The 24,788-nt window shown below is 37.7% G+C and overlaps 2 protein-coding genes across 5 annotated transcripts in view; one reads left to right on the forward strand and one right to left on the reverse strand.

Moving 5' to 3' along the window:
* Window positions 1-24,788, reverse strand: part of RB195_015579 (uncharacterized protein) — a gene marked incomplete at both ends in the record, with an annotated part of 69,112 nt that overhangs the window by 7,337 nt on the left and 36,987 nt on the right. For 2 of the 4 annotated variants that reach the window (XM_064206357.1, XM_064206358.1), the window contains 11 exons: window positions 11,927-12,073; window positions 18,392-18,487; window positions 20,535-20,628; window positions 21,283-21,357; window positions 21,979-22,062; window positions 22,121-22,225; window positions 22,307-22,414; window positions 22,466-22,611; window positions 23,460-23,560; window positions 24,019-24,132; window positions 24,211-24,319. In XM_064206357.1, the coding sequence (XP_064062235.1) occupies window positions 11,927-12,073; window positions 18,392-18,487; window positions 20,535-20,628; window positions 21,283-21,357; window positions 21,979-22,062; window positions 22,121-22,225; window positions 22,307-22,414; window positions 22,466-22,611; window positions 23,460-23,560; window positions 24,019-24,132; window positions 24,211-24,319 (1,179 nt within the window). Of the gene's footprint in view, window positions 1-2,753; window positions 2,772-9,094; window positions 9,290-11,926; window positions 12,074-18,391; window positions 18,488-20,534; window positions 20,629-21,282; window positions 21,358-21,978; window positions 22,063-22,120; window positions 22,226-22,306; window positions 22,415-22,465; window positions 22,612-23,459; window positions 23,561-24,018; window positions 24,133-24,210; window positions 24,320-24,788 lie in introns of those variants that run through there. The other 2 variants (XM_064206355.1, XM_064206354.1) reach the window with 2 other exon arrangements.
* Window positions 4,765-6,426, forward strand: RB195_015580 (uncharacterized protein; the record flags this gene model as incomplete). The annotated part of the gene is made up of 4 exons (XM_013437775.2): window positions 4,765-4,842; window positions 5,388-5,478; window positions 5,549-5,637; window positions 6,286-6,426. The coding sequence occupies 4 exons, from the start codon at window positions 4,765-4,767 to the stop codon at window positions 6,424-6,426; spliced, it is 399 nt and encodes a 132-aa protein (XP_013293229.2).

The following is a 24,788-nucleotide window of genomic DNA, read 5'->3' on the forward strand; positions in this document are numbered from 1 at the left end:
ACCCAACTAAAGCGCAGTTAGGCTCACGCTCTAGGCCCAAGCAAAATCCCGATTTCCTTGATCAAAAAAATATAGTGATCGGAACAAACATCCGTGCACTGTTGCTACTAAAAGGGACAATTTCATATCCTGCTTCCAGATCCAGTTAAACATCATGCGGATGCATAGATGGAACTATGCAAACGATGCTCGAATGCGTTTTCGCGCGCCCAATTTCACGGGTTTCAACTTGGGATCGAGGTCCAGATAAATATTTTGAGACAGTAATCGAAGTTGGGGTCTATCTGTTCTTTTCCTGTTCTCGAGTCAGAGAGTGCTGTTTTCAATTTCCAATGTTTGGAAAAATAACCCATATTTTGCCTAAGGGTTTCCATAATTCGACACAATTCAACGAGGATACGCTGACTACAAATACGACAATCTCTTTGAAGGTGGATGTCGATTTTTCTGCTTTGTTCGCTGTCCCTTAGAATATTTAACCATACATGAGCTCCATTCTTGTCCGATTGCTAGGGTTTACAGTGACCCTTCGCACTTCGCTGAGTAAAATAGCCGAAATTTACAAAAAAAAAGTTTGACCTGATAAACAATTTTTTGCTATTATTACAGTAGAGCAAAGGTGCAATCTAAACGTTTTCAAAACTACGGAAATCATATTCTTTGAGGTATTTATTTCATATTTAGTTGATTGATTGGCATTGCGTGGGGCAGCATGATGAAATTAACCGTGGGCGCGGACCATATCTTCCAAAACCTCCCACGCCGTTTAGCTGAGCCAGTTCTAAACCAAATTAAATGAACATTGCAGATACCGTGATCGCAAAAAGCGGAACAAGAAAACGAAAACGGGGATTCACGAACTCTACTGAGCCATAAACAAAAATAGTGAAGTTCAGGAATTAATTTATGTAATTACAGAGCATAGTCGCTGTTTTGCCTGATTTGAAGCGCAGAAATTAATAGAATGTTTAGCATGCTCACACAACGTCAGAACGTTTTCTGCAGAAGCAGGATTGAACTACAACGTTTCCTTTAGTGTTTGAAGAAAATAATCCAGAGTACTGTAACTTCTTTCTTCCTTCTCATCCATATTATATGCAGATTTGCTGCATTTTAATTACTGAGAAGCATCAATATCAAAATGAGTTCATTTGCGTTTAACTTTCCTTATAACGTAATAACACGTACACAAAACGCAAAAAAAAACAACTACCTACAGTATATCTAAACATCAGAATTTTTAAGTGCTCTTTAATTCAAAAAATGACACAAACAGCTTGCTTGTTGAAAAGAAAAGAATGATTCGAACTTCAAATCGAAATTTGATACAGAATCTGTGACTACACTCTGTAGAAGAGGGAAGAATTTTCATCTTATACAACCTCAAGCCTCAAAAATCCTGTCATTCCAGTGATTGTATGGAGCTTGGTTCTTAAATATCAGATTTTTATACGTGAAATGTGTTTAGACCGGTCCTCTGAAGAGGTACCAATCAATAGGGCTCAATATCCAAGAATTTCTCTCACTTAGCTGAGAGTTCCTGACGCCAATCATATCGTTCAAACCCAAAATCGTAACTGAAAAAACGTTGGGAAGGAGCAGGATAGTGGTGAGAACTACAAAAATTTACAAAGCGAGAAAGTGGACATTCGTGACCAGACGATTACCACTGTTCCGGTTTTTGATCTAGGAAGTACGGTAAGAGTAGAACACTGCTTACTACTAGCGGAACAATTCTATTCTACGGCGGTCTACTACCACAAGAGCTATACGACTACATAATAAGGAAGTGTGTACGGTTCTGTAGTTGTTAGGTTCAATTTCCTCAACTACTTTCTTATTAAAAATTAATCTGTTTAGAAGAATAGATGGCAAATATCCTTCGTCTTCAAAACTCTGAAGGAAGCGACGGCACCAAAATGTTTGCAAGAATGATGCATCGTTAACCATTTTGACTCTGCGGTTCACCTAACACCGAAACATAGGAATTGCTATGCAAATATTCAGGAAAAACCGAAATTCAGCACTTTTTGATATAAAAAAAGAAATTTCAAAAGAGAACAGATTATGCACATTTTGATATACGTGCGGTAGAATTTGGGTGACTCGATACGAATAGAGCAATGAAGACGACTCATACGTGGAAAACCTACTACACAATACAAAATCCTGTCATTATTTTAACAGTTTTGATCCAGAAAAAATTCAAAATTCAGAAACTAACATTTTAAAGGCATAAACGGTTTCGACACTGAAAGGACTAGTGGGCTCGCTCATATAATGTTTTGCAGCCTACACGTAATCAGTGACTAGAACTACTTGTTTCCTCAATCGATCACTGATGCGATGAAATCGATAGTTTAAATTGTTGACAAGAATTGTGCTGCTATTATTATTTCCACAGATGGTAAAAAGAAATTTAGAGATTTGCAGAAATTTTATTTGCAACATCGAACAGAAAATCAGATCAATCTTTTGGAGCTGAAATTCAGAACGTTGTTCACAATTCACTGGACGTATTTGTGAACCGTACAGAAAAATCCATTCTTCATAACGGATAATGTGAACCGTACAGAAAAATCCATTCTTCATAACGGATAAATTCCCCGTACGATTCCCTCAGTCCTACCTAATTATTCTGAAAAACGGCGCGGGAACCGCCCGAAAAACTACGAGGTGCGTTTGAACGCACCACCTATCTACACGCGCCGCGTACATGAGCGAGCGGTCGAAAATCAATTAGGTCTCCTCACCAGAAAGCCCTCATTCATGTGGAACCAACGAATTGGCTGTTGACGGAACCAGAGGTTATAAGGTGGGCCTTTGGAACGTTCCCCCTAGGAACTAATGCCTTTTAGCACGCTGTTTTTCAGGACGATTGGGGAGAACAGAGAGTGACGACCACACTTATATTCGTGTTCTACACCTCCACCTCTCACAGATATCCCATATCCATCCCACAGATACCTTGATATCGTCAGTTTCGTGATACGCTACATTGTTTTAACGTTGTGCTATGCTAACATGCTCCATTTATGCAAACATTATAAATGCATTATCAGAGTGCCCACGGATCACTTTTTGGATCAAAAAGTTCTCGAGGCTGTTGAACACGGAATGGTTACCATCTACCGAGCCTTAGTGTAGTCAAACAGTTTAAGGATAGAGTAATCGCATAATTTACCACAGATAGTATTAGCCGAACGAGGGAGATGGATATAAGCTCACTTAAAATGCGATACAAATACTATATATCGAAAATCCAAAGTTTTTGACTAATATGCAAACACTAGAAAATTGAATCACTCTTGTGTTGAAGGTCATTGCACAGCTCGCATACTAATGAACCTCAACATGTCTGCGACGTCTGAGCTGTTCGACTTAGTGTTAAATTAAATTCTGTGGAAGGGTTCGCGGTCAGCCGATGTGATTGATAGTACAATCAAACCTCAGAAAATTGGTAATAGGATCTGGGATGATCCTGAGATTATTGTTAGGCTGTAGTGTGTGTACAGCATTCTAGCCATTTCATTTCGGATAACTTCAAGCAAATATAGGCAACCACAAAACGATAACGATCATTTCGTGATATTTTTGCTGCCTACATCGCTTGAATTTCGACCATATAAGATATCACAATCATGTGCGATCACATTCCAATCAGCAGATAAACGCTGCTAGTTATCTCCGTATTTGCTTTTATTCTAATTCACATTGTTAGAACTTCTCTTAACTTTCTTTCTTAAACCCATAATTAGGCTTGCAAATTGAAGCCTTTTTTAAAGAGTGTGAAAATGACGTGCTTAATGGTGCTCGGTTTTTTTTTCTACTCTGTCTAATCATGCTCCATTTCACCATTTGTTCACCAGTAGGATCTGAAAGGTTCAAATCTCAACATAGAAAAGTTGGAGGTTCGTGAAATAACGATATCTGAACCTTCAAGCTGAGATAGCACTCTTTCTATGAAGTGCGTATTTTGTGACCTATAGAATCTCGATGGTTTTTTTGTAGGAATTTGTCTCTGTCCTAATGCCAACCTTCTTGCTATTATTATACTACAGTGCGTCAGACACTTAGCAAATTTGATTTAATCTACTATTTATACTTTTCTTTTTGATCTCGAAAAGTTTTTACAGTCATGATTGCAAGTTTTCGGCTCCGCTGATGAACTAGATATGGTTCAAATAGAGTTATCCAGAAAACCTCAGCAAAAAAATTATCTGGGCACATATCCACCAGTAAAAGTCATCACATTCACAACTGAATCACCCTCACCAAAAAAGACGTATGGAAAAAAGGAAAGATAAGAAATGAGGAATTTTTCAAGGCTCTATACAAGTATGTAAGTTTTGAACATTGGAGCAAACGATGCCAAAAGTGTCTTTTCAGTAGTTCGAAATCCAAAAAGAAGAAAAAAAGCCACTTTCGTCAGTGTTCACATTTACCACTCAGCTTACTAACCAGTTACTGTTACCAGTTACTGTCTATCCCAATCAAATAGCATTTCAATTATTAAACGAGTACCTGTCCAATGCGTAGTAAACGGCGCCCATCAAAAAAAAAGCAAGCAATAGTATTTTTCGCATTTTAATATATCCACGGAAGATTCTTCACATTCTCGAGAAGATGAGCAGTGAGGAGATGGCAGAGAATCATACCGCTAATCTCGTGCGTACGGTAACCGCCTCTGCTTAGCCCCGCCCACGCCAAATATAAGCAGGCAAAGAGGGCAGGACAGCGTTGTTGAACACTAGCGGCCACACCATGAAAACACTTGCTGTTCTTCTTTTTGCATTTGTCCAGTCCTCTTTGGCTCTTACTTGCTACGAGAATGACTCAGAGGTACCCAATTTCTCCTTTCGACATTCCTCAATTTATCTCAGCGCATCTCAGCCGAAGTTCATAGGTCACTGCGTGCATGTGTCCAAGTTTAGCCTGAATAATTAAATTCTTTTGTGGATACGTGGAGCGCGTAAACGATTCCATTCATGTCATTTAAATTCGCAACTGTGGTTGACTAAGGGGAAAGAAAATGACATGCGGCACAATGGTTCTTCTTTGATGTTATGCTCACTCCGATCCGTCACAAATATCAAGTTAATCCGCCGGAGAACACGCTATTCTCCAAACCCATTAATAGGTATACGTATTCATGATATTAACACTTTCACGTAACAGGAATGCGTAGAAAGTCCTCAGATCACGGAAAAGTATTCGCTTTTGCAAATAACCTAAATTCAACGTAAAAGCCATAAAAAATGCACTCTACCGACCTTTTGGACACATGCACTATACTCCGCGCACGAGGTTCCAATTAGCCTTAAAGCAAAAAAAAAGCACGCATAAACTCGCTCGCTGCGAAAATAGAACAAACTCCCTACTTTGAGGGGAACGTGCGTGCGGTGACGAACAAAGAATGGAACTACTGCGCTCTCATACCAGAAAGTGAGACTTCTGGAGGGAAAATGTTCGGAATCGGTATGTTACTCGGAAATGTTGATTCGTTTCAATATCTTCAACTATCTATATAAGAGAAATTTCTATCTAGGGCCCAATGAAGAAAGTTTGGCCGGTTACGACAACACATTCCAGCAGTCCGATAGTCTCTACAAAGTTTTGAGCGTCTGCATCTACGAAGTAAGTTAATATCGTTAGTTAATCCGAATTAATTCAAAAAAAAATCCGAAAAACTTAAGATAAAGCTATTATCCTTTGCGTTGCCGCACGTCGAAAAAACACACGGAATTATTTAGAAAGAAGAACACCATCTATTAAAGTATTAGTTCTAGAAGTCTAGAAATGAATAAGTAAAAGTGCTCATTGGAAAACCTGTTTCGAAGAAAAAACGCAAAAAAAGACGTTTTTACTTAATGAACCTACTAAACATCCTTTTCTTACGTTACTGATTTTCTCGCAGCCCGAGTATCCATATTTGGGTTTATACGATTATCTTTGGGTGTGGATATCTGATGACGAAATAACTCGTGACTTTTTTTGCTTTCTGAATGAGCACTCTCTCTAATCTTGTGGCATGGACAATTCGAACTTGAGAGATTAATCCGATCTTGTATCTCTATCTAGCAAGTTACATAGATAGTTCTCCTTAATCTAAGTAAAATTTAAAAATTTAATTCTATTTACACACGAACTACGTCATTCATTTTTTATTATTTCTGCAAATGATCCATCACATTTTGAGGTCAATGTCAGTGAAAATTTCCTAAATCCTCTTAGTTGAGCATGTGTTTCCCATTATTTCTAATTTGCTCAATTTTGCTATTACAGAAGTACGAGCTGGGCAAGTTGTCGCCAAGTTTTGGTCGCGCCGAATTCTTGTTCCGATGTGTCTGCAACTACGACCGTTGCAACTCTCATCAAACTTTCCAAGGCTACCTCAACGGTGTTAAGAAAGACAATGAGCCTTGAATCTCTTCTCTAAACTAGACTCAACTAAACAACGACCACTGGGATTTTAGTATATCAATTTGTGGGAAGTCATTTTTGTCACAGACTTTTTCTGTTCAAACAGCCCGTAGACTTCTAGAAAAGGTAGTTGTGAGCGCCGAACTTATACTACTGATTTTATTTACAATCATCTTCACGTCAGCAGTTAGTTAGTTAAGCCGCTAGTGTTAGATCTCATTGTTCGCCTTTCCGAACAACTCATCTCAAGGCTGCTTTCCTGCAAAGGATCTCTTGTGATTATGAATGTTAATCCTATGGCTTCCAAACCAATCGTTCTCATGTTATACATCAAAGAATCAATTTAGAAGTGTTTAGGTGCTCATCTTTTGTAGAGAAATTTGTCAGTCGCGGGTATGCAGACCTTCAGTATTTGTTTCACATCATATCGTTCATGTCACGCATAAATAGTTATTCTCGAAGTGAAACACTCTGTTACGGCTTGCCATCTACAAATGTTCACGACTCCACCTCTTCTCGGAGAAATCTCAAACAGGGACAGTCTATTCAAGATGAATTACAATACCAAAGCAAATAACACATGAAGTTTCGAAAACGCTTCAAAAAGTCCATTCTTGAAGCGTTTTCGAAACTAACTTCGTAAATAACTTCTTTCAACCAGTATGAATCGCTACGTGACCACAAAAAGAAAACACCCTAAGAATGACTAAAAAAAACAAAATCTTTCCAAACTATTTTCTTCTAAAATTTCTTATTTCCCGTCATTTATTTTCATTGAATATAAAGGTCCTTATTTCCTCGCAGAATGATGCAGAAAAGAGAGCAAAAACCTCTCTCACGTCGTTTACAGCGAAGAGCTTGCATTTGGCGTTCAGTGTTCCTCCTTAACCTGCCCTTCAAACTTTAAACCCAAATTCATACAAAAATTTTGAAGACTAAATTTTGGAGATGGACATCTAATTTTGCTTCTGTTTCCATCTAGATGTAGTTTTTTTGCTTTCTTTATTCTTTTTTTCAGTAGCACATTCTATATTCGAACGTATTTACTACTGTGAAATACATGCTCACCACCCGCCGAAGAACATTAAGCAAAGATTTGGTGACAGCATTTGTAAAAAAAAAGAAACCAACTTGAAAATTTGAATAAATAAGCGATCGATTAGTTTAGGAACGAATTCAACGAAATGATGAGCACTCATAAAATATTCATATCTTTATTAGGTGGTTGTTTTTTCAATATCATCCAATTTATTATTATTATCCGCGGTCCATCGCCCGAAGCACAAGCACGATGGAGACGTGACCTAGGGATTTTTAGATATGTAAATCACCACTTATTTATTTGGTTGTTATTTTCAACTTTTTATGAACTGTGATATGCCGCTATGCTGCTGCATTAGAAAATCTATCAAAGTTCTGTTAAATGTCTGTCCTTTTCTGAAAAGTTTCGTCTTCATCAGCACTGCCAGTTCACTTCAACCTTCCATAATTCAGACCTCCAGGACTTCTTTACTCTTTTTTCTGCTTTTCCGAGTTCTGCAGTGCTGTTTCGGCTAAATAAGGAACGGAAGTCAACCCAGCTCTGTTTCCGGCTTGAACAGGAAACGTAGGCAGTGAGTGAACGTAGCTCTGCTACAACGCTCTCGCATTCAACTCAATCTTGTCAGTGTGCACCGTTAACCAAACACAGATTTCGTCAAAATAATAACCATAATAAATAATGTACGCACATGTGATCGCCACCGCAATTTGTTTACGTTCCATCGAGACCATTAGTTTACTTTGAGCTGCGTAAATAACCAGAGATTCTTCGAGGAGGAAACGATTACTAAATCTGCTATTGGGAGAAAATACGGGTCAACAAAATCTCTAACTCTTCGTAAATGTTAGATCGGACTAACATGTTGAGAAAATTCAGATTACGTACTTCACGTCTTACGTACACGTCAACTATCCAAACTTCGATATTCTATCTCAAGTTGTTCTAATTTTGAAAAGAAAAAACCTTAGGTACTGTAGGTGAGTTGTAATTAAGTTCTTTTTCTCAAGATGAATATAATTAGAACAATTTGAGAATGGATATTAAAATTAGGAAAACTGGGACAATTAGGACGGATAGGACTTAGATTTTTGTGAGAAGAAATCATTGTAATTGGTGGTATTTTGCTGTGTTTCTGTCTCATCTGTCGTGCTTGGATAGTCGTAAAAGAAGAGGTGAGAGCGAAAATAATAATTGGTAAATTTTAGATAATAAGAAATTTGTAATTTACCCCTGAAAGCCTTGAAAATATAGTTAATAAATTTAACGAAACAAAAAACGTGAAAAAAAACTTCGCTCAGTTAGACATGGATTGAGCTCCCTGTCTCAGACACGTACCCATCATCACCAATTCATAAATGGATTCACGCAGTACGCATGTCTCAGTGTAAAATAGGAATGCGCTAGGTTTCAAAAAACAAATGGACACTAGAACTTTCGCTGAATGATGCAAACTCGTCAACATACTCCGAACTCCGATAATCCTGACCATCTCAACAGAAGGTGTGCACTTGATTGAATCTAACTTGGAGGTTAGTTCTCTATGGCTGACAAATGCAAGCACAGCGCTTGGATGTTTTCTTAAAATAGCAAATACACAGACATAAAATGCACAAATGTTCCGAGATCTAACTAATCAATAATTGCACCGGTGATATTTTTTGGAGGAAAAATCATAGCTACACTATGTACGGTGGATATAATCGGATAATTAGGATGATTAATTTGGATGTGTTCCTTCGATTGCTGCTTTAATACAAGCTCTTTCTCTGCTTGGCAGACCAATTCAATATGCCCTGTCTTACTCAAATGCGCATCAGGGTCCGTCTGGATACATTCATACATCCCGAGTATATCTTTAGTAGGTATTGGAACAGGTGAACACATCGCACGTTTTTCTCGAGCTGCATCACTAAATGTGAGAAATCGTTCTAAAGGTCATGAACATACGGAACAGGAACGCAAAACAGTTCTAAAAAAAGCTGTTGAGTAAAAAGTGAATAAGAAACGGATTAAAGGCATTGTCCCTTTTTTAAACCTGTCATACGTCGGTAATTTTCAGTTACACATCTATGTTGGTGTACAAATAATGCATTTACATGCGAAAAATGCTGAGAAACCCCGTCCGTGCGGTCTGCATCATTTGACCACTAAAAAGCACAAGTCGACAACTTTAGAAATATTTTTGCGTACCGCCCGAGCATGAGACAGGGACCGAATGTTGTTTCCATTAATATTTCTTTCCATTTGAACGGAATCTTCGAGTAAAGAAGTCCCTTTTGGAACAATTTTTAAGCCATAATCTATGAGAATAGGATCCAAGCGGGCAAACACATTTGACTCCTCATCAAATTCTTCTTGATCCTTGCTATACGTTGCAGAAAAATAAGCTGTTCACGCAGAGGAAGATCTTTTTGGAAGCAACTACTGTCATGCGAGAGCCTGAGGCGGCTAAATTCTAAGACGGAAGCAAAAACTTTCAATGCTGCAGGCGGTTCGGTTGAAATTGCAGCAGAAACAACAATGCTTTTTAGTTTTCCTCTCAAAATGTGTTCACTGTCTTTTTTCCTTCTAGTACGTAGGTGGGGTGGGAGAACGTAGTTCCTTCCACCTCAATAAGCATACACAAAAAACATTCAACAGCTGCATCGCAAGTGAATAAGTGTCAGCTGGTGATTATCTGGAGATATGGCTGTAAATGTATTGTCCTTTGTTAGAAGTAATTATGACAAACTACTAGTGCCGGGCTATTTTATGACTAGAAAAACGCTTCAAAGGTATTATCCCAACAGTAATGGTAAAACACGACATGATGATGTACTATTAACTTTGTTTTTCCTACTAATGCCTATGCTGCAAATCTCATGAATTCTAGCATGTTCAATACGTAGGTTTTTATTTAATTATTTTCCTTGAGCTGCAGATATTGATATCGATATCAGCTTTATTAAAAACTGCCGTTTCGGCGATATCGCCTTCGTCGGAGCATAGAAAAGTCAGAAACAATGGTGGTGTAAAATGACTCCCTGAATCCTGAAGAAACTACCTAAACGGTTCCCGTACTCATTGCACGACATACCGGCTGGTGCTTTCCTCATGTGATGACCTCACAGTTTTGGTACGAGATGGTCTGCTGAGTTACCATTCTCGTCACATGAGGTAAGCACCACCCTAAATGTCGTTCATTGAGTATGGGAATGATCTAAACACTTTCTGTAGGGCAATGAGGCAATTGAGGAGATTGATTCCACATTGACTTTTCCTTTGTCTGTTAAATTGCTTCTTGGGTCATGCTAACTCTATGAGAAAATATTAAAAGTATTTGACATCTGGTCCTTATACGATTTTTTTGCAAATAAGAACTGAGACTAATCACACCCATCTCCTGGAATGTTCACCTCGTTGAGAGAAGTTGCAGTGATTTTTTTTATTATGGTAAGATAAGCTGCAAATTTTCTCTCTTAAATGACCTTGTGTTGAAAAGAAATTAATAAGTAAATCTAATGGTGAGAGAACGCACACTTATGACCTACTTTTCCTGGATCACTGACTTTTCCTGATGTTTTATCCATGTTTCTGGATCTTTTTGATGGACTCAAGATAGATTTAGTGAACTACGTAATACCTCTCCAATGTGCTATGACAACGAATTTGATCTTGTCGTTTATTTCACAACAAAAAAAAAATGAAGTTGAAGCTGGAGATGAAGCTTCAATAATTCTTTTCATTTCACATATACCCCATTATTAATGGTTCCATAGCTCCATACATCATCAGCTCTTACTATGCTGGTTCTTGCAACGGTTCATTCGGAATCGGATACTTTTAGTATCAATCTACGTTTCATTAAAAGTATTGTTTACAGTGGGAAGCGGACACTACGTACATAGAACACGTCACATTCGAAGACGTTTCAAATCAGAACCTAATCTCGACGCGTTCCTTACGTCCGTTATTGGACCAAAAACTGAGTAAGGACCCTATTAACAGGATCTAAAATCAAAATATATAGTAGCCAAATCGCACCTGCTGTAGAAAATATATAGGTTCTTTATAAGATATTTTATCTTTGAGAACTCGCGTTACATTGAGTAACGTTGAGTCTATCGCTTCGTTTCAGCTTCTTGTAAACATTGTGCAGGTTTCAGTACTTAATTTGCTGATCAAAATCATCTTTTTTCTAGCAGAATAGCATTGAATTGAATGTTTGAGTCCCAACAGAGGTATAGAAGCATCCAGATGACATCACTCCAATTTCGACCATTACTTAACGCGGGCAATCCAGCCACGTGACGCTGCACTACGCACGCAGTATGTGTAGCTTTAGGACTCTTTAGGACAGGAGACCTTCGAAAAGTTCTTGATCGGAACTTTTGAAGGGGTGAATTGTAGCAGCACCAAACACCAATCCACTGCATGTCCTCCCTTAGATAAGTTCTAGCTACTTCCCAACAAACTGCTCACCTTCTCAACGGCAGATGACGGTTTCTGAAGAATGTTGTAGCCGTGATATAGCGCACATGACATGAAGAGGCGTAATGTTTCGTCGGCCGTTCGTGGTGATGGGCCGATCCTTCGCAACCGACGTCGATGGTAGAGATGCTGGATTTTCTGAAATAAACGAGGGCTTGGAGGTTCCTTCAAAGTTGTCCCTTGCACAATAGATGAACCTGTTAGAGCCTTTTGAGACGTTGACATTCGCAAGATCTTTAACTCTTAGTTTTCTTTTATTGATTTACACATCAAAGAAAGAAAACTAAGAGCTACATTCGATGTGTAGATGAAACAAATGAGAAATTTCAGAAAAAAAAATATCCTTGGGATGAAAGCATGTGATCGAATACAACAAAGAAGTAGATGCTTTGAACTTTTTTTTTTGCATTTTTACAGCATTTACATCCGCAGTTTTTTTTTTTGCCTCGACCACACACACTTTCACAAATGCATAGTGAATTTCTAAGCTCTGCAGCACAAAAACAAAGCGTGTCGGAAATAAAATTCATATTTATGATGGCTAGAGGCAAGGGTGACAAAAGAACTAATTTCCTGCCGTTAGCTGTTCAAATTAGGCCATTCCATTTATAGAACTTTTCGCACACAGAATATCTTACAATTGAAAGGGACAAGTTGAGTCCTACTGCAAAAAGTACAGATGTTGTTTCAGGAATTATCTTTTGCCGTAACCAATGACTGACCTAGACCCAAAAATTGAACTAAACACATATTACACCACAGATACATATTGAAAAACGCAAGGATGTGTGTACCACTCTTTGTTTGTGCGGCCAATCGAGGCTTATTTTTAACTATTAATCAAAAAAAGTCATTCTCTTTCCTAGATAGTAATTATGTGCTTCTCAGAGGTCTCCATGCGCACAGTGTCTTCGCCCAGTCACTAAATTCTGTTGTTCACATCATAGATGATAGACTTAAACGGATTCTACCCTAGTTAGTAAGAGCGTGAAGAACTATTTACTCTACTGTAGATAATCCATTGTTAAAACGTTCGCGTTCCACTTAGTCTCATATTAAAATGAGCAATCTTAGCCATGAGCTCATGGTGGCTCACGCACGAAACAAGGTCAGAAAAATTAGAATCCTGATGCCGATCACATTAGCCGCGTCGATGTCATTCACTTGGCGTCTATTTTTCTTTATTGACACATGTTGTCTCAAATCGTCATTATATAGCACAAAAATAGGTAATCTTTGGCGTCGAGCTCTTTTCAGATTTTCGAATTCTTTGAATTTAAATGTGCAAATCTTCAAGAAGCTTTGGATGTGAAAAATCCTCGAATTGCTCGCATTTTCGATTCGTGCTTGGGTTTTTCAACATTTTGACTAACTTGGGATCGAAATTACTAAAATTTCCCCGCAAACACCAATTTATTTCCCTGATAATCGTTTTAACGACAGCTTAGATTTCAATCCTGAAGAAAGCACACTCTCTCGCCATTGCGACTACACGTCAGCACATCGCTTCCTCTATAGTAGCACGTTGGTCAAGCACATATTAAAAGATGGCTGTATAATTTAATCGTTACTGGATCGAATATAACTGATGACAGCCGCAAGCCGCTTCTTACCGCATTCCCTCCTCGTAGAAATTCGCACTTGACCCAATTGGATAACCAAATATATCATTATAACGCTGTCGTAGGAGCATTGATTTTTCTCTCCGTTACGGTTGCATTAAATAGCAATTTCAGGGAATAAAGCATTCACCAAGCCTCACTAGTTACCGTACTAGTCACAAATTTTCCTAGATAATTTGATATTAAGTTCCTGATTCCCTGATAATCTGATATTAGGTCGTAGGTAAAGAACGCAAACATCTAAAAACATGTGAAGAACAGAAGGTTCTTAATTACACTGGTGACCTTACTACGACCATGGCAATTGTGTGTTCGCGTTCGGCCTTTAAGACGTCACAAAATTAGCAATTAACACGAATAGATCTCCGTTGGAAAATTATTGCAAGGAACTGCAAAGTATTAGTGGTAGTGGTAGTAAGTGAGTGAGCACCGCTGGGGGGGTGTTCAGCAGGTCTATAAGATGTCTCAAAATTTACGCAAAATTTGAATCAAATAGAAAACACATATTTCTCCATTTTGTTCTAAATTGAAACATAAAGTGCATGGGATAGGGTTATGTATGGACTAGCATATTGGAGAAATGAATTCCACGGCTTTGCTGGCACACACCCATTTTTTCGCTGAATTTTTCCAACATCTTTTGGCAAAAACGTTGCTGAATCTGGTTGATGCAGCGTTGAATCTCCTCCTTTAATGAGCGGGTTGATGTGTGCGTGTAGACGTAGATCTTTGTCTTCAAATAATCCAATAGGAAGAAATCCAATGGTGTTAAATCCCATGATCAAGGAGGCCAATTCTGATCACCAAAACGAGGGAGAACACGACCAGGAAAGCTCTCATGACGTAGCTGGATTGTCTTACGGGCTCTATGACATGTTGCACCATATTTTCAAAACCACACGTCCTCCACATCAATTTCATCCGATTTTGGCATTAAGAACTCAGCTATCATGTCGCAACATCGACCACCAGTAACAGTAACTGCTTGACCAGCCTCATATCCAAAAAAGTATGAATTAATGACGCCTCGAGTCCATGTGCTATTCCATGTATAACACTATCCTACGTACTTTATGATGCAGTTTAGAAAATTGAGAAAAAACTGTTTTCAAATTCAAAATTCAAATCTTGGATGAATTTTGCGACATCCTATATAAATACGTTCACGATCCGGAAATTCCTTCCGCTTCAATTCAAGAATATCTTGAGATTCATGAATGGTTGCCTCGCCTATTCTTATCCTCCCAAAAAAGCCCAGCACCAATCTTTCAATCTCGTAAGGGATGAAAAACTGGGTTGATCTGATCGACCGAATCATTCATTCATTCAGCCACAAATTCGTCTATTCATTCATTCATTCAGTTATGCATTCAATCATTAGGTCTGCTAAGAGACTCCTGAGATGTCTATATAACGTTTATACATAATCGTAAAAAAAGAAAGTGCAGATTGCGCAAACGTATTGGGTCCAACTATAAATTGCTAGCAAATTTGCTCCGATAGTTATTACTTTCAGAATTAAAGGAAGTTTCTTTAAAATCTTCAAGTATGTAAGCTCCAACAGTGTCAGTCAAAAGCAGCACTAACTTCCTCAGATAATGTATGTAAATAAATAAAATAAATAAAAAATAAAATAAATAAATAAATAAATAAATAAATAAATATATATATATATATATATATATATAAACTATAACAACTTTAGGGGCTCGCGAAAAGCAGCTCACGCATCTAACGCTCTGATTATATGTAGGAGAAGCACATTTGCTAAATGTTGTGTGAGATCATGCACTTTTCAAATAACACACAATAGAAAGTTAATATTAAAAGATATCATAACAGATTTTCTGAACTTTGCATGAGATCATGCACTTTTCAAACATCAAACAGTAGAATAAAAATATTTTAAGATAATACAACAGATTTCCATGTAATAAGATATTATAGAATATATAGTATCTTAATATTCTTAATTCTATTATTATTATTATTATTATTCTTAATATTACTATTATTCTTAATATATTCATTTCTTCTGAATACGTATGTATTTTTCACGTTGTTTATGAAGGAACACCTTGAAATCCCCAGAAAGATACTTAGAAAAATATCTTTTATTGTAACTTCACTGCACTGATATCATAAAAGTTATAGGTATACGAAGTATAATTTTTTTTAAAGTATATACTGTTTCTAAAAATGTCAAAACTTTCTCGAAATAGGCTTACTAAGGTGCATAATTAGAACCCTACTAAGCTTCTTTCGAGAAGTGATTCAAATTCAGCAGTAAAGAAAATAAAAAATTGCTTGTAATGGGACAATTATGGTGCTGCAAGTCGGCTACATCCATCCATTCATTCGCCCATTCATTCATTTGCTCAATCATTCATCCATTCACCCAAATACTACACCTCAACACTTCCAATAAATTAAAATGTTCAAAATGATACCTCTATGAAATGAAAATGAAAGCCTTGGCTAAGTTTAGAAAATCATGAGAATAATGTAGGTCGGGGCACGGATCGGAAAAAGATGTAAACGCGACGAAGTTAAACTACGCTGTACGCAATTTCTTCATTTCTTAATGACGTCGCACAAATGCCACCGTCATTCGGAAATGAAGAAGGTGCGTGTACGATTAAAATTAACCCTTTTATCAACAAAACAAATTCGCAGAGCCATTTACTCCGTTGTAAGGTATATCAAACATTCATACTACACCTTGCAATGCCAACCTCAGATATAAAATTAATTTTTCCCTGTTGACGTTGAGCGAATTAGGGTGATACTTGAAGAGATACACTTCCCAACTTGCCCGCTTGACTTATATCACACAGAGTGTTGCGTTCACATTTTTCTGTAAAAGCAAAATCTTAAAAGTTACTTTTAAAGGCAACAGAAGGTTTCGTGTTGTGAAAAAAAAATCCCAAAAAATTCTGCATACGTCATCAACACTCTACACGTCCATAGACAACACCCCTGCTTCAACATCCACGAAGACTTGCAGAGCAAAAATCAAACACACGTATTTAAACAAGATGAAGATCCAGACATAAAACGGCTAAGCCGTCTTTCTGCCAATCCGACCATATGAAAGTATGTATAGAATAAGATTCAACCAGGCAGGCATGTTTACGAGATTCATGGGATAAGGATTGAGATTTTCTAGAAAATTTCCAAAATTGCATAAACTCTAACTCTTGCATTTTGAAAGCAATGTTTTGAAAGCAAGAAGATCTGGGGATTCACGTTACGGTAAGGCATTTTTGCCCACCACTACTCATCAGCAAAAAAAAAACAGAATGCCTTACGAAAACAATGTGTTCAATAATTTCACGGTAAAATTTCACAATGATTTTCCACAGAAAAAATGTTGAGAACTCTTTGTTCTAAAAAATGATATTTACAAATATTAAGTAAGATCTCATCCTTCTGTTACCACCACCTCGACCGATTCATAAATTGAGCGAACCTTGAGCAGGTACATACAAAAAGTTCACCGTAGCACAATTCAAGGAATATTTATAGAAATTAATGCACCATTTTCATTGAGCATCTTATGACAGAGACGTCACAAATGTATGCTTACACGCTTCAATGCCCTTTAAAATTACACAGGGATAATTAAGGAAGCATTGACTGCAAGAACTCGGGTAAGATATGAGACGTCGGGGATCTATGTTTGTAGAGGGTATATTTGTTGATAGAAAATTTTTAAGAAACATGAAAACGTCACAGCTACGAAGATCTATTTATTAGCTTCCCAGTGGTTTCTGTAGAAAACGTTTGTGATCAGTTAGGGAACTCGGTTAGATTAGAGATGTGTTCATTGAATAAGTAGATCATGCTTGATCTATCCTGATCTATTAACTTCTAACACCTTCACGAACTCATAACTCTCCATTTAGTTATATAAATAACGGTCAATATATACAGGATATATTGCCTGGAGTTAGTCATTCCTTTTAGAATGCGCCACCATGTTCACTTCAATTCAGAATCTTCTGAGGTTCGTAAACCTCAGAAGATAGCTAGCCCATACAAATGACTTGCGGTGGCTAGCCGATGTGTCATGTCAGATTTTTATCCTCCCAGACAAGTCTGGTACCAATTTATACCGATCCCGAAGGGATGAAAGGCTCGGTGAGCACCAGGGCAGGTTCGAACCTCCAACCGATCGTGCAGGCATTGGAACCTCTAACCTACTGCGCTACACCAACCTCAAATACCGGCCGATGCTGTCGCTTAATCACACGATTCCAATCAAACTTTTTTTCTTGAAATTCTTGGGCACCTCGCACTCCCTTATTTAGTTTTTGTTACTTTTAGCTAAAATCAGTAGGCATATATATAATTCTAAATCTAATTTTCTTATATCGAACAATTTAAGGGCAAAAATTAGACGGTAAACCCAGGAATAGACGAATAGACTATACCACATGCGTTACTATTAAAGCTACATGCGGCACAGGAAAAATTTCCTCAATATTATGTGTAGCAAACTAGAAGCCTAATTTATCAGTATTAATATATATATATATATATATATAATTAATAGCATTATATATAATTAATAATCATGCGTCATTTTTGGCGCCAACATAAACACTTTTCTTCGTCACGCTTACGGATCAGCAGCTCACAAATGAAAGCGGAAGTGACCCGCTTCCGCTGATTGAAACAGCTAACCGGAGAGACCAACCACATGACTTCAGGCTTCAAAGGATTCGCAAAAGGAATACTGATGTCATAGATTCACAGCAGTTCATAGTAACAAACCGGCAAATCATCAGGGAGAATTGAATGCACATAATAGTAGAGAAAAACGTATTACCTTAAACTGTGGAGAATATGGCTGGAACTTTTCGCATGCATACACCATCAAATCTCGCGAATCCTTTGGACGATGCAAGGTACAAACTGAGAACGGCTGAAACAATAACTTTCATTGACTGCGAATACCTTTACTTTTTCATTTTCTAATCCAAATGTACAGGTAAAACAGCAATGTAGACATTCTGCTAAAAATAGAGCAATCTTTCTGAAATCTTCATGGGATATACGAGAAAGGTCTAAAGAGAAATCCATTTTTTTCTTTTTTCCTTTCATTTTCTTCGAAGATGTGTTTTTGAGGGAAATCCCAGTAGATTTCAATACTCTTTCAACAAAATAAATTTGATGATCGCAAGATTCCTGACCGAAAACACACATGAACTGCAGAAATCAACTTCAAAAGGATTCCTCTACATGTTTGTTGATGTTTGTGTTATAATTAGAAAATTGAGAAAGGGACGTCGAATGCGCTTGACCACACAACATGAAAAACATCGACCCATAGCCGCTGTAGTTGTACTAGAATTCATTTCGTTCCATTAAGAAGGCCTTAGAAAGTTGTAGGAGCAAATAATTCCTCACGTGATTACACGTTAACGGCAGCGTTAACGGAAATTTACGATATTGGGATTGGTGGATTGATCAATATTCCCGACGTTACAACTATTTACACCTAATGACTGACTGAAACCGCGCAGAATCCTGATCCACCTGTTTTCTTGATTTTTAGAGACCGATTCGCGTTCTTGATGTGATACTTACAAACTATGTCGTCAATGCCGCCAACTTCTAGCAGATGGACGAACAATCTCGGCGAACGCTACTTTTGACATTTAGAAGTCGTATTTTGTCGCATAACATGAAATGATGAATGATAACGAGATGATATTCGACGATATTTGACGTAATGGTTGCAGGTAGAAAAAAAAGTGGAAAAATACCAGAATACAGTAACTAGTTATTAGTCTTTCTGGTATTTCTTCTACTTTTTTTCTTAAATTTTTTCTAGGTGTTCATTAACCTATTCTAACGTTTTCTGATCATTTAATTGAATTCGTTGGTCAAAGAGCTCTTTAAAGCCCTTAAAGCCCTCTATCCAAAATTAATACTCGTGGTTTTATTAGAAGTGAAAAAGAGTAAAGAAAGCTTAGAAGGCGATATGAAAGCTACGTAAGAATAGCACAATTTCATTATTTTTCTGGATACAGGACGTTATTCAAGAGTAGAGAACACTTGAGGGAACAAAACCGATAAATAATGAGAGCTAATATAAAAAATAAAGAGGAGTAAGCTGTGCACGAAACAGAACCATAATAACGGTTGTTACGAATGTCAGGTAACTTAAAATAACATTGATTGATTGGTTGATTGATTGAACATTCACATCCAAGAAACATTGGGTTGCCTCAGATAGTGGATATCCAAGCTGTTCAGTGATTTGAATGTATAGCTACTGTACTGGATACATACTTACGCCGCTGAGCTCAGAACAGATACTACAGGTCAGCTTACTACCAGTTACTTTTCTGAACCACTACAATGATTCAGTACGTCCAGTCTTAGCCCATACCGTGCACATTTGCACAGTATGTAGCAAAAAGTATTATTGATTCTTGTTATTGTTACTAGATTTTTTCTTTGCTTCACCTCCAAGGTGTTATGTTACTTCATATTTTTCAAAACTCGTTTACATTTTCGTCATACAGTTCTCGTCTTTGATTACTTCTTCATCATTTCTTTTTTTTTCATTTCCAGAACTCTTCAGAACTTATAACGAACGCACTATTCAACAACTTTCTTTCAGCTTTCACAAACCTACTGTCAATAGCGATTTGATTTGCAATTCTTGGATATTTCAGTCCGCCTGTTTCAATAGTGTTCATTTTGATGAAAAAAAAAACTCGAGAAATAAATTGAATTGAAATGATAGGAATAAGATGTGAAATATCATCGCATTCTGCTGATCAGTGTCTGAAGATTGAAATATATTTCTGCACTGAAAATTCAACGTGATAACTAGGGGTAAGACCTTGCTAACTTATTCAGGTACTGTTCACATAAACGCAAAACTATCACTATCCCTGTGAAGCATCTATAACACTGTAGTTCATTCGTGATCACATGACTTTCTTAACACATCTCACCGGGGATTTCGATGATCCAGCGACACTTTCTCGACTCGATGCAAAATCCGTGTTGAGATCACCACCTACACCGTTAGCTACACCATCTCGTTCTCTGAAATAAACTCTGGTACATGCATTCGTGCCGATTTTTTTTAAACAAAATCAATCTAAAATTTGAAATGTTTGGAAACATTTAAAATTTCGTCAGTGGGTCAGAGCTATTCCTGTTTAATCTGGCTTAGTAATTACACCGTATGCGGACACCATCTATGTAGCTTTGCACTGCTTATCCATGTGCAAGGATAAGCTTCTATAATAACACTATCACGTAGTCAAATCAATGAAGGCTAGAGTTTTACGAAAGCAATAACTAAATGCAGCAAAACCCTATCTCTGCGAAGTTATAATACAGGAAAGGACTCGGGAAAGATCACATGAGGAGGGGAATGTTATCCGAAACTTACAACATTAAAAATATATGCTTTTGAAAATAAGATTTCAAAACAACTAAATCGAAAAGTAGCAAACAATATAAAAAAGCAACAGAAAAGTCACAGAGAAACAATTCATTCACACCAAGTTTTTTTTAGCAGTACCGGAGAAAATGAAAAGGAAATCCAAAGCATTTCTATTCGTTTACAACTTGGGTTTATAAAAAGAAGTTAACATGATCGAATACCGAATGAGTGGCATGATTTAAATTGAGATTAGTTTCGTAATCCTATTGCAGTCTGATAACAAAAAATTGTGGAGGTCAAGAACCAACCTCAGTCCATCGTCACACCATTCCAAGCTGACCAAGGATATGGCATCGGACTCTCGAAGCGGGATGAGAACATGTCTAAATACACCAGAGTGAAATTTGTTACTATCAAAACGGAAATTATTTCTCATATAAAAAGATCTGCCAGCATTAATGCAAAAAATATAGCATGTCGAAATATAGTGTACTTAATGTCACGTATTATAAATCAGTAATGTTTGCCGCGCTATTAATACGCAAGAGAGAACCAAATCATCATCTAGCATACCGAAGCATTAAGAACAACATAAATAAACGGGCATAATTTGCTTTAAAATGGGTATAATGATAGAACGGAAATCTGTGTAACTGTGATATCCTTAAGAAGTAAAACAATTGGATCCACTGGTAATGCTTACTCTAACTTTCTTTAACATTTTTCTTGCTCATCAACATCTACAGACAACAAATCTATGGACACTCGGTAGAAAATGTTGACATCTACGGATGTCATTGCAGACATCCAAACCAGCTTCAAAAAGAGCACACTCAAAAGAGAGTTCACTCATGGCAAGCAAATAAATTTCTGGGTCGTAAATATTGATTTAGGTGTAGTTTAATTAGGAAAGGATTAAGACCATTGACTTCTTACAACTCCAATACAGAAAAATACAACAAAAGAAGGAATGAACGAGTCTGATAAGAAAAAAAACAACGAACTTCTCGGGCTTGTCCACGGATTCATCCTCACTTGAGTACAGTTCACCCCCGATAGCCGAATCGAAAAGAGACCTATGTTCATGGCTGAAAATTGTATTTCTGTAAATAATCAGTGCAAAGTAGAAAAATGTGCCTTTCTAACCTATGTTTCGACTGTGTACTTCGTGAAAATCCACTATCGGTCATCTCGTTTGGCTCCACTTTCAAACGAGAAGTCGATGGTGTTTCTTGAGTGAGATCCCAAAGTCTAAATTTAATAGTTTCATTGCGTTTGAACCTGTAAACTACTTTCTGACTATGTCCTTGACGGTAACATGAAAATCTATACCCCTGAGGATCCATCGCCTTTGAGAAGCGCTTCCGTAGCTCTTGTAGGTTCGACTTCGAGCTCATCACCGATCCTCCATATGAACCAGCGTCTGAGCCAAATTCGCTACTGTAGAAATAACTTGGCATCAGTTCTCGTAAAAGCAAAAGACGTCTTTACCTAGCCACGATAACACTCCGATACATATATTTACTGTCGCCCATACACTTCATTCGCATAAGGTCATCGTGGATAGGGTCGTCACTTTCAACCACCTCATCGTACGGCAGATCAGATTGCTCGACGGCTGACGACATTGATAGCACCTTAAATTGCCGGTACATCACTTTACGAAGAACGTTTCCACAAAGGAAGCAGTTTCGCCTCAATCAAAGATTTATGAACTGACATACACCGCGTTAGGGCCACCTTCTGGTCTTTTCTTCTTCACTTCTCTTGATAAGTTAAATAACGTGGTAAAAAGAGTTTTAGCTGTGAATCTCAACCAGTAGACAATTACGCTGCTGCTTGAATATGGCTTCATTTGCGCAGCTGGGTGCCTCTACATTTTTCGTCATATGATCCTTTATAAGATCATTTGGCTTCGACACCTACGCACACCTACAATCCGAGTGCAGCAATTTGGAGTGAGTGTTTACTATTTAAAAGAGGTGCTTAAGCGGACTAGGTCAGAAGCCAGAGCAACTAAATCACCTTTCGTCGTAACCCTTGCGACAAAGCAGATTATCATCTGACGTTGACGTAACTAATTCCACTCCAATGTTTCGGCTTTCCAGGGTGATGTATTTGAGAAGAGCGGGCAAGAAATCACTCAGAAACAACACAAAAATAATCGACTCGCGAATTCTCCCAAAATCAATATGGAAATTAGGGTTATAGGTTGTCACTCAACTTAATGGGAGAACTCACTCTGCAGAAACTATCTATAGCATCTTGAAGCAAGTTTTCAAAACATAAAGCAAAACGACGCAGATATGACAAGTAAGAACTGAATGATGACCAAAAATATTTACTTCTTATCAGAATTGAAGAAAGCTAAAGCTAGTTTGGATTTTTGTCGGCTGCTCCACAAAGCACACTAAAATAGTCGAAAAAAAAACTGAAAGAAAGAATAACTTGCAGCGTTTAGGAAAAACAAACAGACTGCACTTACGTCGTCAAAAACAGAGCCAAGGTCTCCGACAGATGCCGAAGGGGCCATCTTTGAAGGAGACAGAGGAACTCTTGAGATGATTGACGGTCCTGGTTGGGGGTCTGAAAAAGAAGAAAGGATGATATAAATAGAAATTATCGTTATGTTACGTAAGGTGATCTCAGTTTTTTCCTTCATACACTTTTCGCTAATGTGTTTGTGATGAAAACTGCTAAAAAGAAATTATATTTAATAACATGTGTCATGTGAAAACAGTCATGTGAAAAAGAATAATAACGTCTCAAGCAAACATGAGAGGAAAAAATGAGTATTTCAGAATAGTGTGATGCTTGCTTAACATTATGTGAACGAAGTTTGGAATTCCAGGAAGGAAAACGGAGAAAAGAAGCGTAAATGAACCCGACACAAATGGAAGTGAAAGGTGAGCTTTCAGTTAGGTGGTTAAATCAATATTCCTTGTTTGAAATGACGTATGTGAAGATTTCATACGAACAAAAAGAACCGTCGGTCAAGAATACAAGATCAACTCCTAACAACGCAAAAAATTTAACTTATATACCTCCAGCGGCGAACTCGTCTTCCCAGCAATCCTGCTGCCCTTCGAATACGATTCTTAAAGACGCTGACCGATCCGACATGGATGAGGAGAACCCGCGCGACCTGCCTGACTGGTCTGAAATATTGCTTTCCAAAATGAGGAGGAATCAGCGCGACTAGGTTTTAAAAAGTGTTTGAATGTTGTTGAAGTCACCTGATGTGCTCGGTCGCCTTAGTACACCTTCGCGACCAGATTTTGGTTGTCGAATCGCAAATAACCCGCGTGATTTACGGGGGTATCGAGACAACCGGATTATTGACATCTATAAAGGTGTGTATGCAATTATGTTAGTATTATGTAAGTTACTTTTACAATTACTTGAAATGATAAAATTGGGCTAGTTCTTGCCTGTGGTAGTTCTCGTTCGTGTGGCTAGAAAACCTTTCCCATCCCAAACTCACTGTGGTTATCACAATAATAATTTCGTTCGTTATCCTTATGGTCTTAGATAGTGTTGTGTTTTTACGACAGCTGTGTCGTAGGTGCTGTATACATCAGAAACTATCCAAACCTTGAGTAAAGAGTTGTCTTTACGCTATTTATTATGATCGTCGCGGAAGTGAACTTCTTCTTTACATAATTTGACACAGCGACAGGAAGGCAGTTATTACACTACATATAGAGCTTAGTATCAAAACGATATGAAGCACGGTGCAGTTGCGGTCGAAGTGGTGAAGCGTATTGGTTAGGGTCGAGTAACGGCCGTTGCTACCACCGTACGTTGGTGCAGT

The sequence above is a fragment of the Necator americanus genome, chromosome V (genome assembly GCF_031761385.1).
Source record: "Necator americanus strain Aroian chromosome V, whole genome shotgun sequence".
NCBI classification, from domain to species: Eukaryota; Metazoa; Nematoda; class Chromadorea; order Rhabditida; family Ancylostomatidae; genus Necator; species Necator americanus.